Genomic DNA, 15,329 nt, shown 5'->3' on the forward strand with positions numbered 1-15,329 from the left:
GTCCACCAGGGAGAGCTGTAGCCGCAGCTCGCCTTCTTCCGTGGAGTGCTTTCCCCCGCGACCCAGGTGAGCCACTCAACCAGGCTATCGAAAGCTTTGTCAAGACCCTCGACTGTCCGGGTCCTGGCCGGTAGTCCGTCCGGTCCCGGGTCCGTGAGCCCCATGGCCTTGCATAGCAACGCTGCTTCAGCCTTCACCCTCTCTCTGTCCATCTTGTTCCAGGCCCAGCCGTCCGGCTGGGTTGGCTTCGGCCCCAGCCTCCCCTCGATCTCGAGCACCTGTGGGTAGTGGTCTGACTTTCCGCGACACTCCTCCCCGTAGTATGTTGTCTGGAGGTTTCCCGAGGCCCAGAAGTGGTCTATAGTTGACGGACGGCCCCGCTGTCGCCCCTGAGGGGCTCGTGTTGTTGCTCCCCTTGGGGTCCTGATGGTGAGGTCCCACAGGAGACCCAGCTGCAGTAGGTCTTCAGACTCCCTGTCGTAGCGCCCGAAATCGTCCCACAGTGGGTGCTTCAAGTTGAAGTCACCTGCCAGAACCACCGGGTGGCTTGGCCTTGGCCGCCTTTGCAGGGCTCTCGGTACGTTCTCGCCGCCGGGAGGGTTGTATATGGACCAAAGCTCCAATCCGGGGTCTTCCCTTCCGAGGTCCGCCTCTGGGAACCACACGCGGCACCAATTCTCCGCGGCTTCGGAGTCCCACTGCCTGATTTCAAATCTTTTGCTTACATATATCGCTGCCCGCCCCTCGAGTTTGTGTACCAGGTGGTATCTGCTGCTCCGGGGGCAGTATGTAGACTTCGTCGCCTTATTAATCCACGGTTCTTGCACAGCCAAGAGGTCGTATTTGGCCTCTTCCAGCAACACTTCCAGTGTTTGCTTGATTCCTTCGGTGTTCCAGAGTAAAATTTTAATTTTCATCGCCTGCGACGGTGATCGAGTCCATCGTAGTGTCCCCCTCGGGGTCGCGTTGGTTCGGAGTAGCAGTGACCGCATGGTTGGCGGCGACGGCAGGCGTTGGTCCGGTAGCCGGTTCGGGCGCCCGGGGCGGCGGAGCGGCGGTGTAGACACCGTTGACTACCGGGTTTGCGAACTGCACCCTCGGAGCCTCGAAGTTGATCCTGGTCTGCTGGGGGTCTAAGAGAGCCTGACGTTGGGCCGCAGCCGCATTCGTCGGTCTTCCTCTCAACCTCTTCCTGCCTACCACCTGATAGCTGTTGTCGTCCCTCTCCTCGCCCTCGAAGTTAAACGCGGGAGCTCTCGTAGGGGCCGTGCTGGCAGAGTTCGCCGCTGCGGTCTCGTAAGTCCGTGGCCGGAACTGGTAGGCCTCCTTGGCCTTGGCGAGGGTCCTCGACTTCTCCGGGCACTCTCCTGACCACGCCGGATGCCTTCCTCCGCAGGCCGGGCATCGGAGTGGGATTTCGTTTTTGTGAGTAGGGCACTGGTTCTCGCCGTCCCTGCCGCCCTCTCCATGGGCTTTCGTCCCGCAGCGCGGGCACAATGGGGTAGCCTTGCAATGATGTTGTGTGTGTCCCCACTTCCAGCACTTGTAGCACTGTGTTGGGCTAAGGGCAGCCCAGTAAGGCTCGCAGTCCAGTAGTTGAGCCCTCCAGATCACTCCCTCGTCGCACGCCTTGCGTGCTTCCTCCTGGGAGGTTAAAGCAACCAGCACTGTTGCCCGGGTCGCCTCCCTGTGTCTCGGCACTCTGAACTTCACTTTATCAACTGTGTGGAGGCCTGTTTGTTTCCCGAATTCCTCCTCGGTGACCCCCTGGAGGTCCTTCTTCCACACGCCCTTTAGCAGGACTGCAAAGGTTCTCTTGCTCTCCTGGGCCTGCTCTCCGAAAGCCTCCTTGATCCAGTTGGTGTTCATCGAGTGCCAATCTCTCGCGCCTGCGTTCTGGAATGTGACGATTGTATCGCCGCTGGGGAGCCTTCGGGCCGCAACTGCTCCCTTCTTGATAGACACCCGGTTGATGGCCTGGATGGTTTCTTGCGGGGTGCGTTTGGCGAGATCGGCTGGCATTCCTCTGCCTCTGACTAGAATCTCCTTGTTTATGCGGGTCGGCACTATCTTTGTCGGCGTGTTAGGCTGCGGCTGAGAGGGGGCAGCTCCATGAGCGGCCACTGCGGCCCAGGATCCTCTGTCCTGGGCTCCGGGTCCGTTGACGGCTGCCTTCATTTCCTCGGCCACCACCTTGCGGAGGTTGGCAAGCGAGATGTTTCCAGTCTGTGACTGAGACGCGTTGTGCACCTTCCGGACGGCTGCTAGCAGGTCCTGTCCCATGCCTCTGGCTGTCCCTTTCTTCTCGGGGTCTGCTAGTCCCACCAGCTCGTCAACCATCTTCTTGATAACCTCTATGTCGGAGGGTGGGGGTGAGAGGGGCGGGGTGGGGGGCAAGTGTCGGGACTGCTCTAGCCCACTTCTTCCCCTTTGGACTGGGGCAGTAGGGCCGGCCATCCCGCCTCCACTCAGGGGTTCAGGGGGGCGTGGTCGTCTGGGTAACTGTGGGTGGGTCGGGTAGCTCGTGGGTCCGTGCGTGGGCGATAGAGATTTCCAGGGCGACTGCGTGTCCCGGATCGCCCTTCTTTCCACGCCTACTGCGGCCGCGCTGCGGATTGCGCGTCGGTGCACGTGGTGTGGCTAGATAGGGCTTTGCGAGAGCTTTCGATCAACGCAAGCTTTGGGACTTTTGAGGCCGAAATTCAAGGACGTTCCTAGGGTCGTGCCCAGTATATTATATTCCATAAATCCCTAACAATATTTGGCACATATATATTATTATTCATACTCCGCTATGCCCTAGGGCGTGCCGGACCCTCTGCTATTTATTATTATTATTATTATTCATACTCCGCTATGCCCTAGGGCGTGCCGGACCCTCTGCTATTTAGTGTACAGGAAAACCGTGCCCTCCCGGGCCGGGTGAAAAACCCCTACCAACAATCAAGGAACGATGCGTTCTGGTGAGTCTACGTATACAAAGAGAGGAGGCCTCCTGGCCAAGAAGTAGGTATTTAACAGAATCAAATGGAACATCCCATACACGCAAAGGTTCCCAGCCAGGCTAGCATTAATGCCGGCGACCAAACCGAAGCGAAGAGCCTCAAAACGCAGATCGAGGGGCTGTTGTCCGACGGAATGACATGACGTTCCTGAGGGGCAGGGTCAATACCTCATGTCGGAACGAGCTTGCGCCGATGTAGGGAAAGTAGAAACCCGATAACAGGTCTCCATAGGTGAATAACAGATTCGGATTATTTCCTTTCTGCCATCTTGTCAATTGAAAACTATCCGGCGGGCGCCATGATACAAAACACAAAATAGAGGTTGTTTCTTGTGACAACCGGGTTGCTTCCTGTTTTTGTACATACCAAACAATCAACACCTGTCCCTCAATATATCCTACTTCATCTGTGCTCCACATCCCTCAGTACCAGGCTCTAACCCCATCATTTGTTAGAGATTTGCACCGCCTTTCGGTTCAAGCCCCGGTGCTTAATTAGTTAGGTTTCCTCCATCCTCGTTCTCTTGATCGGGCGGTCGAGGTCTATCATTATGGCATTACAGGAGACGATGGTCTCATTAAGTTTGGCTCTAGCTCAGGTAGTCAATGAAGTTCTGTTCGATACCTAAGTGTGACAATATGGGATGTGATGTGGGAAGCACCGCGGATACCACACCACAAAGCTTTAAAGCAACCACAACCCGTTAACTAAACTAAGAATAGGAATAATCTAAGCGCCTCGTGAGAATAATGGAGAAAGCTAGATGTCGTCTGAATTACCGAGGTAAGACTGCCAGCTTGGCCTACGAAGCCCCCCACCAAGGCGTGTGTGTGGGTGTGCCCCTGACCCGAACCGGGGCCGAGTTCGGAACCCACAACATTCACATGTCAAACTAGACGAAGTAACGCTAACAGAAACCACACATGTCCCAAACCCATTTCCCCATATTCAGCCCCATTAGCACCTGTCTTTCAATAACGGCCCGAGCCAAGTCAACCAAGATCGACCAAGTCCAATGCAGCCAAGGGCCAGCCACTTCCTCATCAGCCACCATCGACCACATGCTATTAACATCGGCTGTTATCAGCTGTGGTTCTAGAGTCAACCCGGGTGATTTTCGTCTCATTCTTTTGTCACTCGTTGCGTCGGGTGCGCTCGGCCGTTGGATATGGATGACTCGTCCGTGATTCCGTAACCGAACGATGAGCTCTCTGCTTTCGCCTCGGCCGTTGTACAAGAATAGTCGGAATGAGCATGATTCATATTTCAGTCCGAATGGGGTATAAAGCGAGGGTTTCCACCAGAGTGCCCAAGCCCGTTGACAAATCAGTTGCCCCCTCAACGCTGAACCCTTGACCAACTCAACATCAACTCAATCACCATGGCCCATCGTCTCCGGGTACCGTACAAGCTGCACCGGCACCAGCGATATACGTTAGTCTCCAGTTCCCATTCACCATCACGGCTGTCCCCCGGGCTAGCGATATCTGCAACCCAACAGGCCCAGATCAGACTCTCGACCACAGCCATAACCCCAAGCGCGAAGGCCGTCCTGTCCAAAGAGCCCGCAACATCTGGCTCACCGCCACTAACTTGGCCACACAAAGGATGGGACGACAAAGTGGTCCTGGAGATAGTCCCCAGCCACCGAAAGCCACGAACACTGAGCGACCGGATCGCATGGCGGATGATCAGGGCTTGTCGGTGGGTGCCCCCTCTTCCCCCCGTCCTTTCCTAGCCTTGTTCTACAACACGCTGCTAACCAAACTCTAGATGGGGGATGGATTTCCTCACCGGGATGCCATCCGAGCCGGGGGCAGATACTAAGCACCCCATCACGACCACTTACAGGCCCATGACAGAGTCACAATGGGTGAGCCGATCCAACTCACCCTTTCTGTCTCCCATGCCTAACAACCCTCCCCAGCTTGTCCGCTTCGTCTTCCTGGAAACGGTAGCCGGCATCCCCGGCGCGGTCGCCGGCGGCCTGCGCCACCTGCACTCCATCCGCCGCTTCAAGCTCGACCAGGGCTGGATCAAGACGCTGCTGGAGGAGTCGTACAACGAGCGCATGCACCTGATGACCTTCCTGGCCATGTACCGGCCGGGGCGGCTGATGCGGTTCATGGTGTTTGCGGCGCAGGGTATTTTTTACAACACCATGTTTGTTGGGTACCTGATCTCGCCGAGCTTTTGTCATAGGCTCGTGGGGTACCTTGAAGATGAGGCGGTGGCGACGTACACGAAGTGTCTTGCTGAGATGGACAAGGGGTGGCTGCCGCAGTGGACGGATCCGGGGTTTAAGATTCCGGACATTGCGGTGAAGTACTGGAAGATGCCTGAGGGGAGGCGGACGATGAGGGACCTGATCCTGTACATTCGGGTGAGTCTTTTTTTCTTTATCAATGTCCCTCCCCCTGCTGTTGATGGGGACTTGCTGATGCAATACTAGGCCGACGAAGCGTCCCATCGGGGTGTTAACCACACACTGGGGAATCTTGACCAAGCCTCGGACCCCAACCCCTTCATGGAGAGCGATTCTGGGGTAAACCACATGCATTTGGCGGCAGCTAAGCCTGCAGGGTTAGAGCGGGAGGAAGTTCTTGAGAAATACGCACGTTAAGTAGGACTTGGGCATTAGAGGAGACACGACTTATGAAGGAAAGGGGTATCGGATCAGATTGCCCACACTCAGCATTCGTTTCGTTTTTTTTTTTGCAATCGATCAGTTTTACACCACGAGGATTTAAAGTACGCTAGAAGCCAAGAAACATCCCAAGCCTGTGTGTATTCCCGGCCAACAACGGTCAGAAGAATCTGGGGATGCGGTCAAAGTGAGGGTGGCCAAGCCCGCAGCCGTCGTGTGAGACTGTGCCGCAGACGTTTAGCGGGCCGCAGACCCAGGTCCCAAAAAACGCGGGAGACCCTGCGCAGAAAAGAGAATACCGAACTAGCCGCGCATCTTGGGATCGGGGGAGTTCTGACGGCCGCACGTGTGCGATGCACGATCAGCGGATGCGCCGGGCTGCATGTAGCGTACATACTTTATTTAGCTGTCGAGCTGCACGGCATGGAGTGAGGGTGAGGGGTTTTGCTGCTTAAGCGCCCGGCCCATTCTTCGGTTGCGGAATCTGGGAAGCGGAAGAAGAGCTTCGAGTCGTGCAATCCGCATCGATTGGCCGGAGTTTAAAGTTTTGGCGCCCGGCACGAAAATGAAGCCGGCTTTCGGCAGGCGAATTGGGGTTTGACATGGACGGATGTGGCTTGTTAAAGTGACGCTAAACCTGTTCTGGTCAACGTTGTGGCGGGTGAGCCTCATTTGAACTCAAAGCTCTTCTGCGGCTTGGCATGGTCCCACACTCAGTGGGGACAGGAGCCGAGTGATGGTTTCAAACCTCCAAGCCCAAGAACGAAAAAGCTTCCGTTCTGCTTTCCATTTCCTGAGAGCGTGTTTTGTCGGTTCGAGATTGGGGACCCCGCCCAAATTATGACCAAATTTGCACAAATTATTGCCTCGTACAGTCATCCATTTCATTGGCATCCGCTCGTCTTCAATTGTCGTCCACGTCGTCTCATGCCATGGACAGCTGTGCTGCGGCGTGGTCTGCTCGCTTGCAATCCCCAGACCACCCCTGGCCGCTAACAGCCAATCGCGGGGACAGGGTCCGACCACTTCTGCCACAGACCCCGGCCAATCGGGCTCGGGCTGTTCCATCATGGCGATCCGACACTGCACGTTCATCCTTGAAGTGGCGATCAGACAATGGCCTCCTCAAGCCCCGGTGAAAACAAGGGGAACCTCGTACGAGACACACACACAAACACGGGGTTTGGCTCCCAGACGCATCAAAATTCCTGGTGCTTCTCGTGTGTCGCGACCCCTTCTCAAGAAGGTTTCTCCCCCAGCCTGTGGCCTCCAGGTGTGGGCCAGTACCAGCCAGTCAATCCGAACCAAAACGACCAATCTTGGCTCCTTTCACAGCTGTCATTGGTCAAAGGCCCCATCCGGAAAGCTCCCATCCCCTGTCCTCCGCCAAGAGTACATGCCGTGCATCTCTTTCGAGGCCTCGACCAAAGTCCCTCTGCCCATCTAAGACACCTCCACTCCCTCCCATCTGAGACTTCGGCATGCTCTCTTTTCGTTTTCCTTCTCTAATCCCTGGCCTCACATCCCTCGAGTCAGCCCATTTTTCGTCGCCTTGATCGCCCTGATCTACCTTGCATATTCTGTTCTTTTCCAGCTTGCCGTTTCCTTTCCCACCACCAGTTTAATCCCCGGGTTTCGCCCCCTCGCCACCTTCACGGCCTTCCTTTCTCTACTTTTGCGCTTGCCGTCGACTCGGAGGAAACAAGACGACAACCGCCTTCCCTTCATCGGGCGGGTCCCGCTTCTCTTCAACCACGCTCTCTTCGATCTCCTAACTGCCCACCTGCTTGCCGGGTGCGTGTATTGGTAGTAGGACTGCATGGCAGCGACCTGTTATCGATTTTAATACCGTTTTCGACCCGAATTCGACCGAAAGGCTGCAGGAGAATATTTAATTTGGGGGACAACAGGGCTGGAGGAACAAGAGGTGGAAGTCACACGTACACATACACACACAACACACACACCAGTCAAAATGCTTTGGCAAAGGACACTTGCCGCCTCCTTCCTGGCGACAGGGGCGCAAGCTGGGATTGGGAGCCTCGTTGCCGAAGGGTTTTCACGCAACAGCGAGGGGGTAGAGAGGAGGTTAGAAGATGTGGCAAGGGCAAACCTCAGAGCCAGAGGGTTCTTGGAGACGAGGCAAGCAGATGGACTCAGCAACGACACACCACTGAAGAGTGACGGAAGCCTCGACATGGAAGCGTGGAACACCGCAGTGAACACGGCATGCCGGGATGCATTGAAGAACCTGAACGTCGCAAGCAATCCGTCGGGTACCTGTGTTTGCTACAATCTACCGCTGCTCAACAACTCGACGGGAACCTTCGAGGCCGATTTGAGGTTATTCCAGCTAAGCGAGCCCACGGGCGATTTCCAAGGGATACCGCAGGAGAGCATCGAGGTCGAGCTCAGTTACAACGGCGCCTCGGTCTCGGAAGTCAACCAACAGCCGGTGAAGCGCGTCAAAGCCAGGCAGGCCAATAATACTGGGGATCTGCCACTGCTGCAATCGTACCTGTTCATCGGGCAGGTCGACCAGGACCAGATGTCAGGTGGAATGAACGTGTAAGCCAGCCATCTCTTTCCAGCACCTAGGAAACCTACCCTTCTAACATTCCATTCCAGCGACAAACTTCAAGCACTCGTCATGCCCATCGTCACGCTTAAGGCTACCAACGGCAACGGCCAATCAGTCAACACCGTCGTGTCATCCAACGAAGCCGCATTCGTAGCGGGCGAGTTCTCCAAGGACGAAGTCATGAGCAATTACCGCATGGCCGAGCTCGCAGTCGAGGCTGAACTGGCCGCCCTCAAAAACGGCACCGTCGCCTTCGTGCTTCCGGGCATCCAGCTCATGATCTTTCCCATCGGTCTCATCATCACCAGCGTCTGGCTAGTGCTGGGGCTTACTGCCTACGGAATGGGGACGTACGCTCGGTACAACTTCAGGGAGGCCCACAGAAGGAGGATGGCCGTGGCCAGCAAGAGCGGGATGTCGAGGATTTAGATGTGTTCTGGGGCTGGGTGTGTGCCGTGGCTTGGATTTTTCTTCTTGTTTATCATCGCTATACCAGGTGCGATGCTCCGTGTGAGCACCATTATGCACCGTCTTTTCTCCATGAGCACCTTTGATGGAGGCTCGGCTTCTTCACAACGCAAGAGGTCTGCGCCAACGACACCCTTGCGGTCTACATAGTACTGGCAATCGTATATAAAAACACGCGGAATGGCATTGGTCCACCGCTAATACCAAAGAATTGGATATTCTATAACCTGGCCTTGTCGTTTCGCTACTCGAACCAAGTACCCCAACCCCCCCTTCCCCCCTTCTAGTCGTATAAAAGCTTATAGTATCCACTACAATATTAGCAAGTTATTCCCCCAATAACTACGCCCTACTTTCCTCTTTAACCCTCCCTACGATTCCATATTCTAACTTCCCGCCAGAACCCGCTCTCTACAACCTCTCTTAGTCTCTTCCATCCCAATCCTCCCCCCTCTACACCCGCCTATTGGCCCTTAATATACACGTACCTCGCTCCCCACAGCAACTTCCCCCCGCAAAGAAACGCACTTCCGGTTGGCGAAGCGGGGGGGGCGCAGACTTAATCTGCCGTAGACTGTAAAGCGCAGTGGTACACCCATAAGGGTGCGGGTTCGAATCCCGCCGAAGCAAAACTCCCTCGAGGAGTTTTCGTAGCCTTCTACCCCTCCGTCAATTAATTAAAGACGGGCGGTTAGGCGGTGAGCTTTTTGACTTTTCTGACTTGTTCTTTTCATTTTCTTTCAAACTTTCCTCCTTTACCTTACTCTCCAACTATGCCTTGTGCTGTTGGTGCTGCATTCCAAGCTCCAGTACCTTTGTCTGAAACACGTCGAAGCCCGTTAAACCCTGGGGTCCGAGTCAGGTTTTGCCACACAGCGATGCACCGCCACTGTTCCCAAGCCGTGACCCAAAGGATACAGTCAACTACCACCGTTGGCCTTCACTTGATGCAGATGCAAGCGCCTTATTCGGTTATGGCCTGGCTTCCAGAGCGAAAGCCGGCCGGCTAATAGGACCGCTATGTTAGGTAACTATTGACTCCGATACCTATGTAGCGACTGGAACCGGCGGTGGCGACCAACACCAGCCCTCCACACCATGCTCCTCTCACAACAGGCCATCCCGGCTTAGAGGTCGCCCCCGGGGGCAAAAGCCATCCCCAGGTTACGTCGGACCACCAACGCCGGGGAAAGCTTGTTGGCTTTCCGCTATTGCCGATGTCCATGGCCGTTTCGTTTCGACGGGCCACCAGCATTGAGCATCCCTTGCAGCTCTCTTTCCCCCATAACTACCTACTTACCTAGGTTCCACAAACCGTTGCAGTCCTCCAACGTTGCTTCTGCTGAGTAGCCGCGATCCGATCCGGCCGCCAGGAAAGATGGGGACCGTTATGGACGTCTCGGAGCTGGTCTTCCAGATGCAAGACACGTTGGCAGCTATACACAGTACTCTTCAATCTCTCGATCCAAAAGTTCACGATGCGAAGCTCGACAACCTCGAAAAGAAGCGAGATGAGGCTATCAAAGCTCTGACTTCCGCATTCTCGGCCGAGGCCGATGAGTTGGAACGGAAGCGGAAAGCCGAACGAGAAGAAATCATCGAACGACGAAGGAAGGAGGATGAAGAGCGAGAGCGGCGGAGACTTAAAGAGGACGAGGATATGGCTGCCAAAGTCCACGAGGAAGACGAAGCCCGAGGCAGGAAGCTTAAAGAAGAGACTGAAGATGTCGAGAAAGAGACGGATGAGTTGATGCACCAGGTAGAAGAAGAGGCTCACGAGGCCGCCACAAAGGGACGGGAGAAGCTCCAAACATTGCAGGAGAAACGACGGGTATGTATTATGTTACCCGACCGGGTCACATCCAGCCGGATTCTAACAGCACCTACTTGATAGGAACTCAACCGCCTAATCGAGGAACAACTGGAGGTGACGCTCCCCACGATCCCTGTTACGCCGGCGAGGAGGAGGTCCACGAGATCCATAAGGACTAGTACCTCCCCCCATTCCCTTACCGACAAGACAGTGCCCGAGGCCGTAAGGACGGCAGACGCCCCTGCCAATCCCGAGCCAGAGCAGGAGAAGGCGGACATAGTTGATGAAGGGCCGCAGGAGGTACCGGTTACGTCTTCCTTGACAGACGACGTGAATAAGTCCGACTCCAGTCCACTGCTGCAAGGCAAGATGGACCTTGGTGATCGAGATACAGTGGAACACACCGAATACTCCCCTGTACACCAAAAGGCAGGGAGTCAATCTGAGGTCCCCGAAGCAACTGGGTGGCCCCTTACACAAGAGCATGCGGTGGCAGATGTTGTTCATGATTACCGAGAGGACCTCGAGGAACCTACGGCGGCGTCCGAGACGAATCACCGCCACCTCGAAAGCCCCAACAGCCAACACAGTTTGGAGAATGAGGTTGCCGAACCACGCGAGGCCGAGACCATCTCCGACGCCATAAAGGATGTTGATATTCCTGAGGTGGAAGAGGGTGAAGTACCACAAGGGCAGGTTGCTGGCGATCGGCATGGAAGCAGTGCAGGAGCTTTGCCTTCAACAGACAGGAAAAGCACTGAGCCGTTGAATGAGAATACTACACCGCCGAACGAAGAAGAGAACCAAGGCGATCACGATTATCCCCCTACGGCTCACCCTACCACGTCAGATGCCACCAGCCAAGACACTTCCGTTGCCGCCGAGGCCGTTCCGTCGCCTAAGCACCAATCACCAGGACACCACTCAGCGCTGTTCATGATGGCAACTGAAGCGGAACCAACCCCTTTCTACCACCACGACCTCTCCGACGTCGAGGAGGCCTCTTCCGCGTCTTCACCAGGAGAAAAAGACTCAGACGGGGATGCATACTCTCGGCTTTCGGAGGCGTCAGGGCCCCGACCGTTCTCAGCTCACGCTGATCCAAGCGGATACGTGTCTGACAATGACGATGCGCCGGACACCAGCTTCAGTCATCGGGGAGAAAGTTACATCGAAGAAAACGAAATCAGCGAGTCGGAGCGTTCTCACCCAGATATACCGCAAGTCGTAGGGGCGGGGCCTTGGACAGTGACCCACGCAACTGAGGGCCAAGGGCAAGGGGATACGAGGGATGCAGGCTTGGACGAAAATCTCCCTCGCCTTCACCAATTGCAAACTCCCGAGGTAACACCAGAACCCAGCAGTGTGGTGGTCCAACAAACAGACGAGGAGAGAGATGGAAGTCCCGAGCAGGAGAAAGACCATGTCTCGGAGCCAGGGGCAAGCCAACATAACATTCCTGAGCAAGAACCGACCGTGGATGCCGCTAGCTACGACGACGAACCGGACCAGGAACATGACGAAGTGGGAGTGCCAGAGAGGAGCGTGCATGACGCTCTCGGCATCCAAAGCGGCCACGTTGGGTCCGGGCTTGAAGGCTCTGGTCCTTCTCAAGCTGATACATCACCTCTTCTCAGTCGTGATTTTCCACCAGGGCCTGATGGCCGCGAGCACGAAAACGACGACGACAGGGCCTCCGGGCTTGAAGATAGCACGACCACTATCCGTGAATCATCTGATGATTACATGTATAAAGGGTACAAGCGCCCGTCTCCAGAGCCATACTACATCAGACCTCGGACATCTGAACGGACCGGCTTGTCAGAAGGCGATGGACCACATCAATCCCCGGGCCGTCGTGGGCATTCAGACGACGATACAGACACGGAATCGCAGCGATTCGTGACACCACTGCCGTCTCAGAACTCGTTGAGGGCATATTATGCGCAGGAGAATCCCCCGCACGATGTTACCGACGATTACATTGGGGCACATTCCCACGAGGAGGAAGACCCTCGGGAGTACGAGCTAGAGCATCAACATATCACCACCGTCCACGGCGAGGATAACCTGTTCGATGATACGGACCAGAGCGATGCCCCGCCGGCAGATGAGGAAGCCGAGACTATTGCCAGTCAACAAGGGACTCCGGTGTTACGGCAAACCGAGGAGATGCAGGTTGGTCAGAACACCGAGGCACAAGGGATACCCGAAGTCACTGTCGAGGGTCCAATTTCTCCCGAAAACCCTGCTCGAAAGAGCTGGATAGAGGAGGTCCACAGTTACTTTGAGGAGGAGGAATCAGTGTCGCAGCCCGAAACGCCGCCAACGCGAGCCCGTGGTTGGACAGAGGGCCAACATGAAGGCAACAGTAATTCCGCCCAAGAAGAGGTGCATCAGGAATCGCCCGTCTCAACCGGCAGTGGCCTTTCCACCAGTCACCGGAACATCGAGCGGCCTCAGACCCCGACTCGACACGAGTATCTGGCTTCGTCTTCGGAAGCAACCCCCGAGGAATCAACCACTCGCGTTCGCGATGCCACGGACACTAGATACCATGTGGATGACGGCTGGACGCCCCAGTCCGTCCGTACCCGTACCCCATTCTCTTCGCCGCCGGGCTCACCGCTCCACAGGGTTTCCAGTCACAAACCTGAACCTCTAATGAGCGGAAGTCTACCCATCCGGTCACCGCCGTTACACGAACAACATTACGGTACCTACCAGGCTCCCAACGATACGGAGAACAGAACCCCCGTGAGCCTCTCGGCGCCGTGGCAAGATCGCGAATCGCCCGACCTCAGCTTCGACCCACAGTTGCGCACCACCAACCGGCAGAGCACCACCAGCGAAGTCGGCGGTGCCACCGGTAGCGGCAGCGGCGGTATCTTCAAACGCATGCGCAGCATCTTCGAGCCAGGCCGCTCCGGCCCTCACCAACCCCAGGCCCAACATCCAACCAGCCCCCACCACCACCGCTACCACGACTCTTACCCCAGCCCCAGCCACAGCTACATCCACACCCACACCGCACGCTCCCCCTCCACCGGCACATGGCCCATCCAGCCGCAGCAGCAGCAGTACCACCAACCCCCCAACATTAGCAACCCCCCCACCACCACCAACTTCACCACCACCCCCAACACCACCACCACAGCCCGCACGACCACAAACCCCCCCGCCCCCTCCACAGGCCCCTCCTTCCCCTACCCCCCCCGCGGCTCACGCTTCTCGCCCACACGCACCCGTTTCTCCCCCCTCCCCAGTCCGACCCGCCCCACCACGCTGCCGCCAGATCCGGGGACGGGGCGGAATTGACCACGCTCGGGCGTGGCGGGGGCTGAGGATAATGATCACGGTGTTGATACTGGGGTTGGGGGTGGGGGTGGCGGGGGTTGGAATGGGAGGTTGGGGGTGTGGGATAGGGGGAGGGGGGGTTATGGGTATGGGGGGTATGGGCGGAGGGGGAGTGAGGGGGGTTGGTCTGGTTGGAGTGCGGAGGGGGATGGGGAGAGTGCGGAGGAGGGGGAGAGGGTGGTTATTGCGTTTGTGCCGAGTTCGAGTCCCGGGAGGGAGGAGGATGAGCGGCGGCGGGAGGAGGAGGATGATGATAGTACGGAGGAGGCTGAGGGTGAGGCTGCGGCTGCGGCTCCGGCTACATCCCCGGCTACGGCTCCGGCTCCGGCTACAGCTCCTGCTCTGGCTACAGCTCCAGCCATAGCTCCGACTACAGCTCCTGGTGATAGCCACGAGCACGGGGTTACAGTGCTGGAAAGCAACTTTGATCGGCTCGGTGTCCACTCGGTCACCGCCCCGGCCTCGGTAGGCAAGGAGGGTTCTGAGGACGAGGAGGAGGAGGTAGTAAAAGAACGGGAGAGGGCAGAAACGGAGGAGGCGAGCAGGTTACGCGCAAAGCCTGCCTTTGGCCCGGGACGGGAGGCTAGTGATACGGGTGCTCGGCAACCGCCAATGTATACCCAAGCTGTTGGCGAGGCGAGGTTGGCGTGGATGTGGGTTGAGGGCTGGCGGGCGAGGCTACGGAAGGGCAGTGAGGTTGTTGAGAAGGCGAGGCTAGAGATGCAGTTGGACTCTCGGGAGTTGCCAAAGTCAGCGCCTGTTGTTGTGGTTGAGGAGCGGGAAATCACGGAGAGTGACCAAGAATAAGGGCTACGTAAGGTGGTGTGTTTGTGTTGCAATCTTGGCAGGGGCACTTAGTTACGCTCTCTTCTGATTCGGCTATTGCAGGCGGCATTATGTTGGTCTGATGTACATACGAAATGGAGGAGCAGGCCAGCAGGTCTTCCACCTTGTTACTGTTTCACAGCGGCTCCGAGCCAAGCCTGTGATTTGTGGATTTGCAATGCCCGGCATCCAGACCTGACTGCTGTGTATGACGCAGATGCAAAAGAAATCTCCGAGCCGCGGAGTGAGGACCTCCTTGTCGATTCACCCATATTAGGATCTGAGCGGGGAATGCTTGATTGCGGGATCTTCACCAAACGCTACCTTGATCCCGGCCCCCTACCGCGCCCTATGCGCCCCAATGCCAATACCGCGTTCAAGCTACGCCCGCGTATCCCCACCAGCCGATCCCTCGGGAAACGGCTACTCTCAAACATGGCGAAATTGTGCTACGCAACGTGGAAGACTCCGCCACCTACGCGGGAGAAGCAGCGGGAAGACAATGAAGCGCCCCAACAACAAAGGTTGACGAATCCCAGTGCCGAATCCCTCCTCCCCTGCCGTCCCCATTCGCTGGAGCCAAAGTCCGGGGTGCAGCGCTCAGGGGCTCCGTCCGGGTAATACCTGGTTAGA

General features: G+C 56.7%; 3 protein-coding genes across 3 annotated transcripts; all 3 read left to right on the plus strand.

Annotated features, from left to right (window-relative positions):
• Positions 1-4,386: 4,386 nt before the first annotated feature.
• F5144DRAFT_488703 (alternative oxidase-domain-containing protein) lies at positions 4,387-5,628 on the plus strand (the record flags this gene model as incomplete). Its single annotated transcript, XM_066785677.1, has 4 exons — positions 4,387-4,439; positions 4,779-4,878; positions 4,933-5,388; positions 5,458-5,628. The coding sequence occupies 4 exons, from the start codon at positions 4,387-4,389 to the stop codon at positions 5,626-5,628; spliced, it is 780 nt and encodes a 259-aa protein (XP_066642514.1).
• Positions 5,629-7,187: 1,559 nt separating this feature from the next.
• On the plus strand, positions 7,188-8,780 carry F5144DRAFT_215896 (uncharacterized protein). The gene is made up of 2 exons (XM_066783098.1): positions 7,188-8,220; positions 8,281-8,780. The coding sequence occupies exons 1-2, from the start codon at positions 7,628-7,630 to the stop codon at positions 8,660-8,662; spliced, it is 975 nt and encodes a 324-aa protein (XP_066642515.1). The 5' UTR covers positions 7,188-7,627; the 3' UTR covers positions 8,663-8,780.
• A 1,299-nt stretch (positions 8,781-10,079) lies between these two features.
• F5144DRAFT_647962 (uncharacterized protein) lies at positions 10,080-14,678 on the plus strand (the record flags this gene model as incomplete). The annotated part of the gene is made up of 7 exons (XM_066792939.1): positions 10,080-10,427; positions 10,461-10,556; positions 10,596-10,736; positions 10,770-13,096; positions 13,421-13,761; positions 13,979-13,983; positions 14,016-14,678. The coding sequence occupies 7 exons, from the start codon at positions 10,080-10,082 to the stop codon at positions 14,676-14,678; spliced, it is 3,921 nt and encodes a 1,306-aa protein (XP_066642516.1).
• Positions 14,679-15,329: the final 651 nt, after the last annotated feature.

Source organism: Chaetomium tenue, assembly GCF_020726465.1.
Source record: "Chaetomium tenue strain MPI-SDFR-AT-0079 chromosome Unknown F5144scaffold_4, whole genome shotgun sequence".
Lineage (NCBI taxonomy): Eukaryota > Fungi > Ascomycota > Sordariomycetes > Sordariales > Chaetomiaceae > Chaetomium > Chaetomium tenue.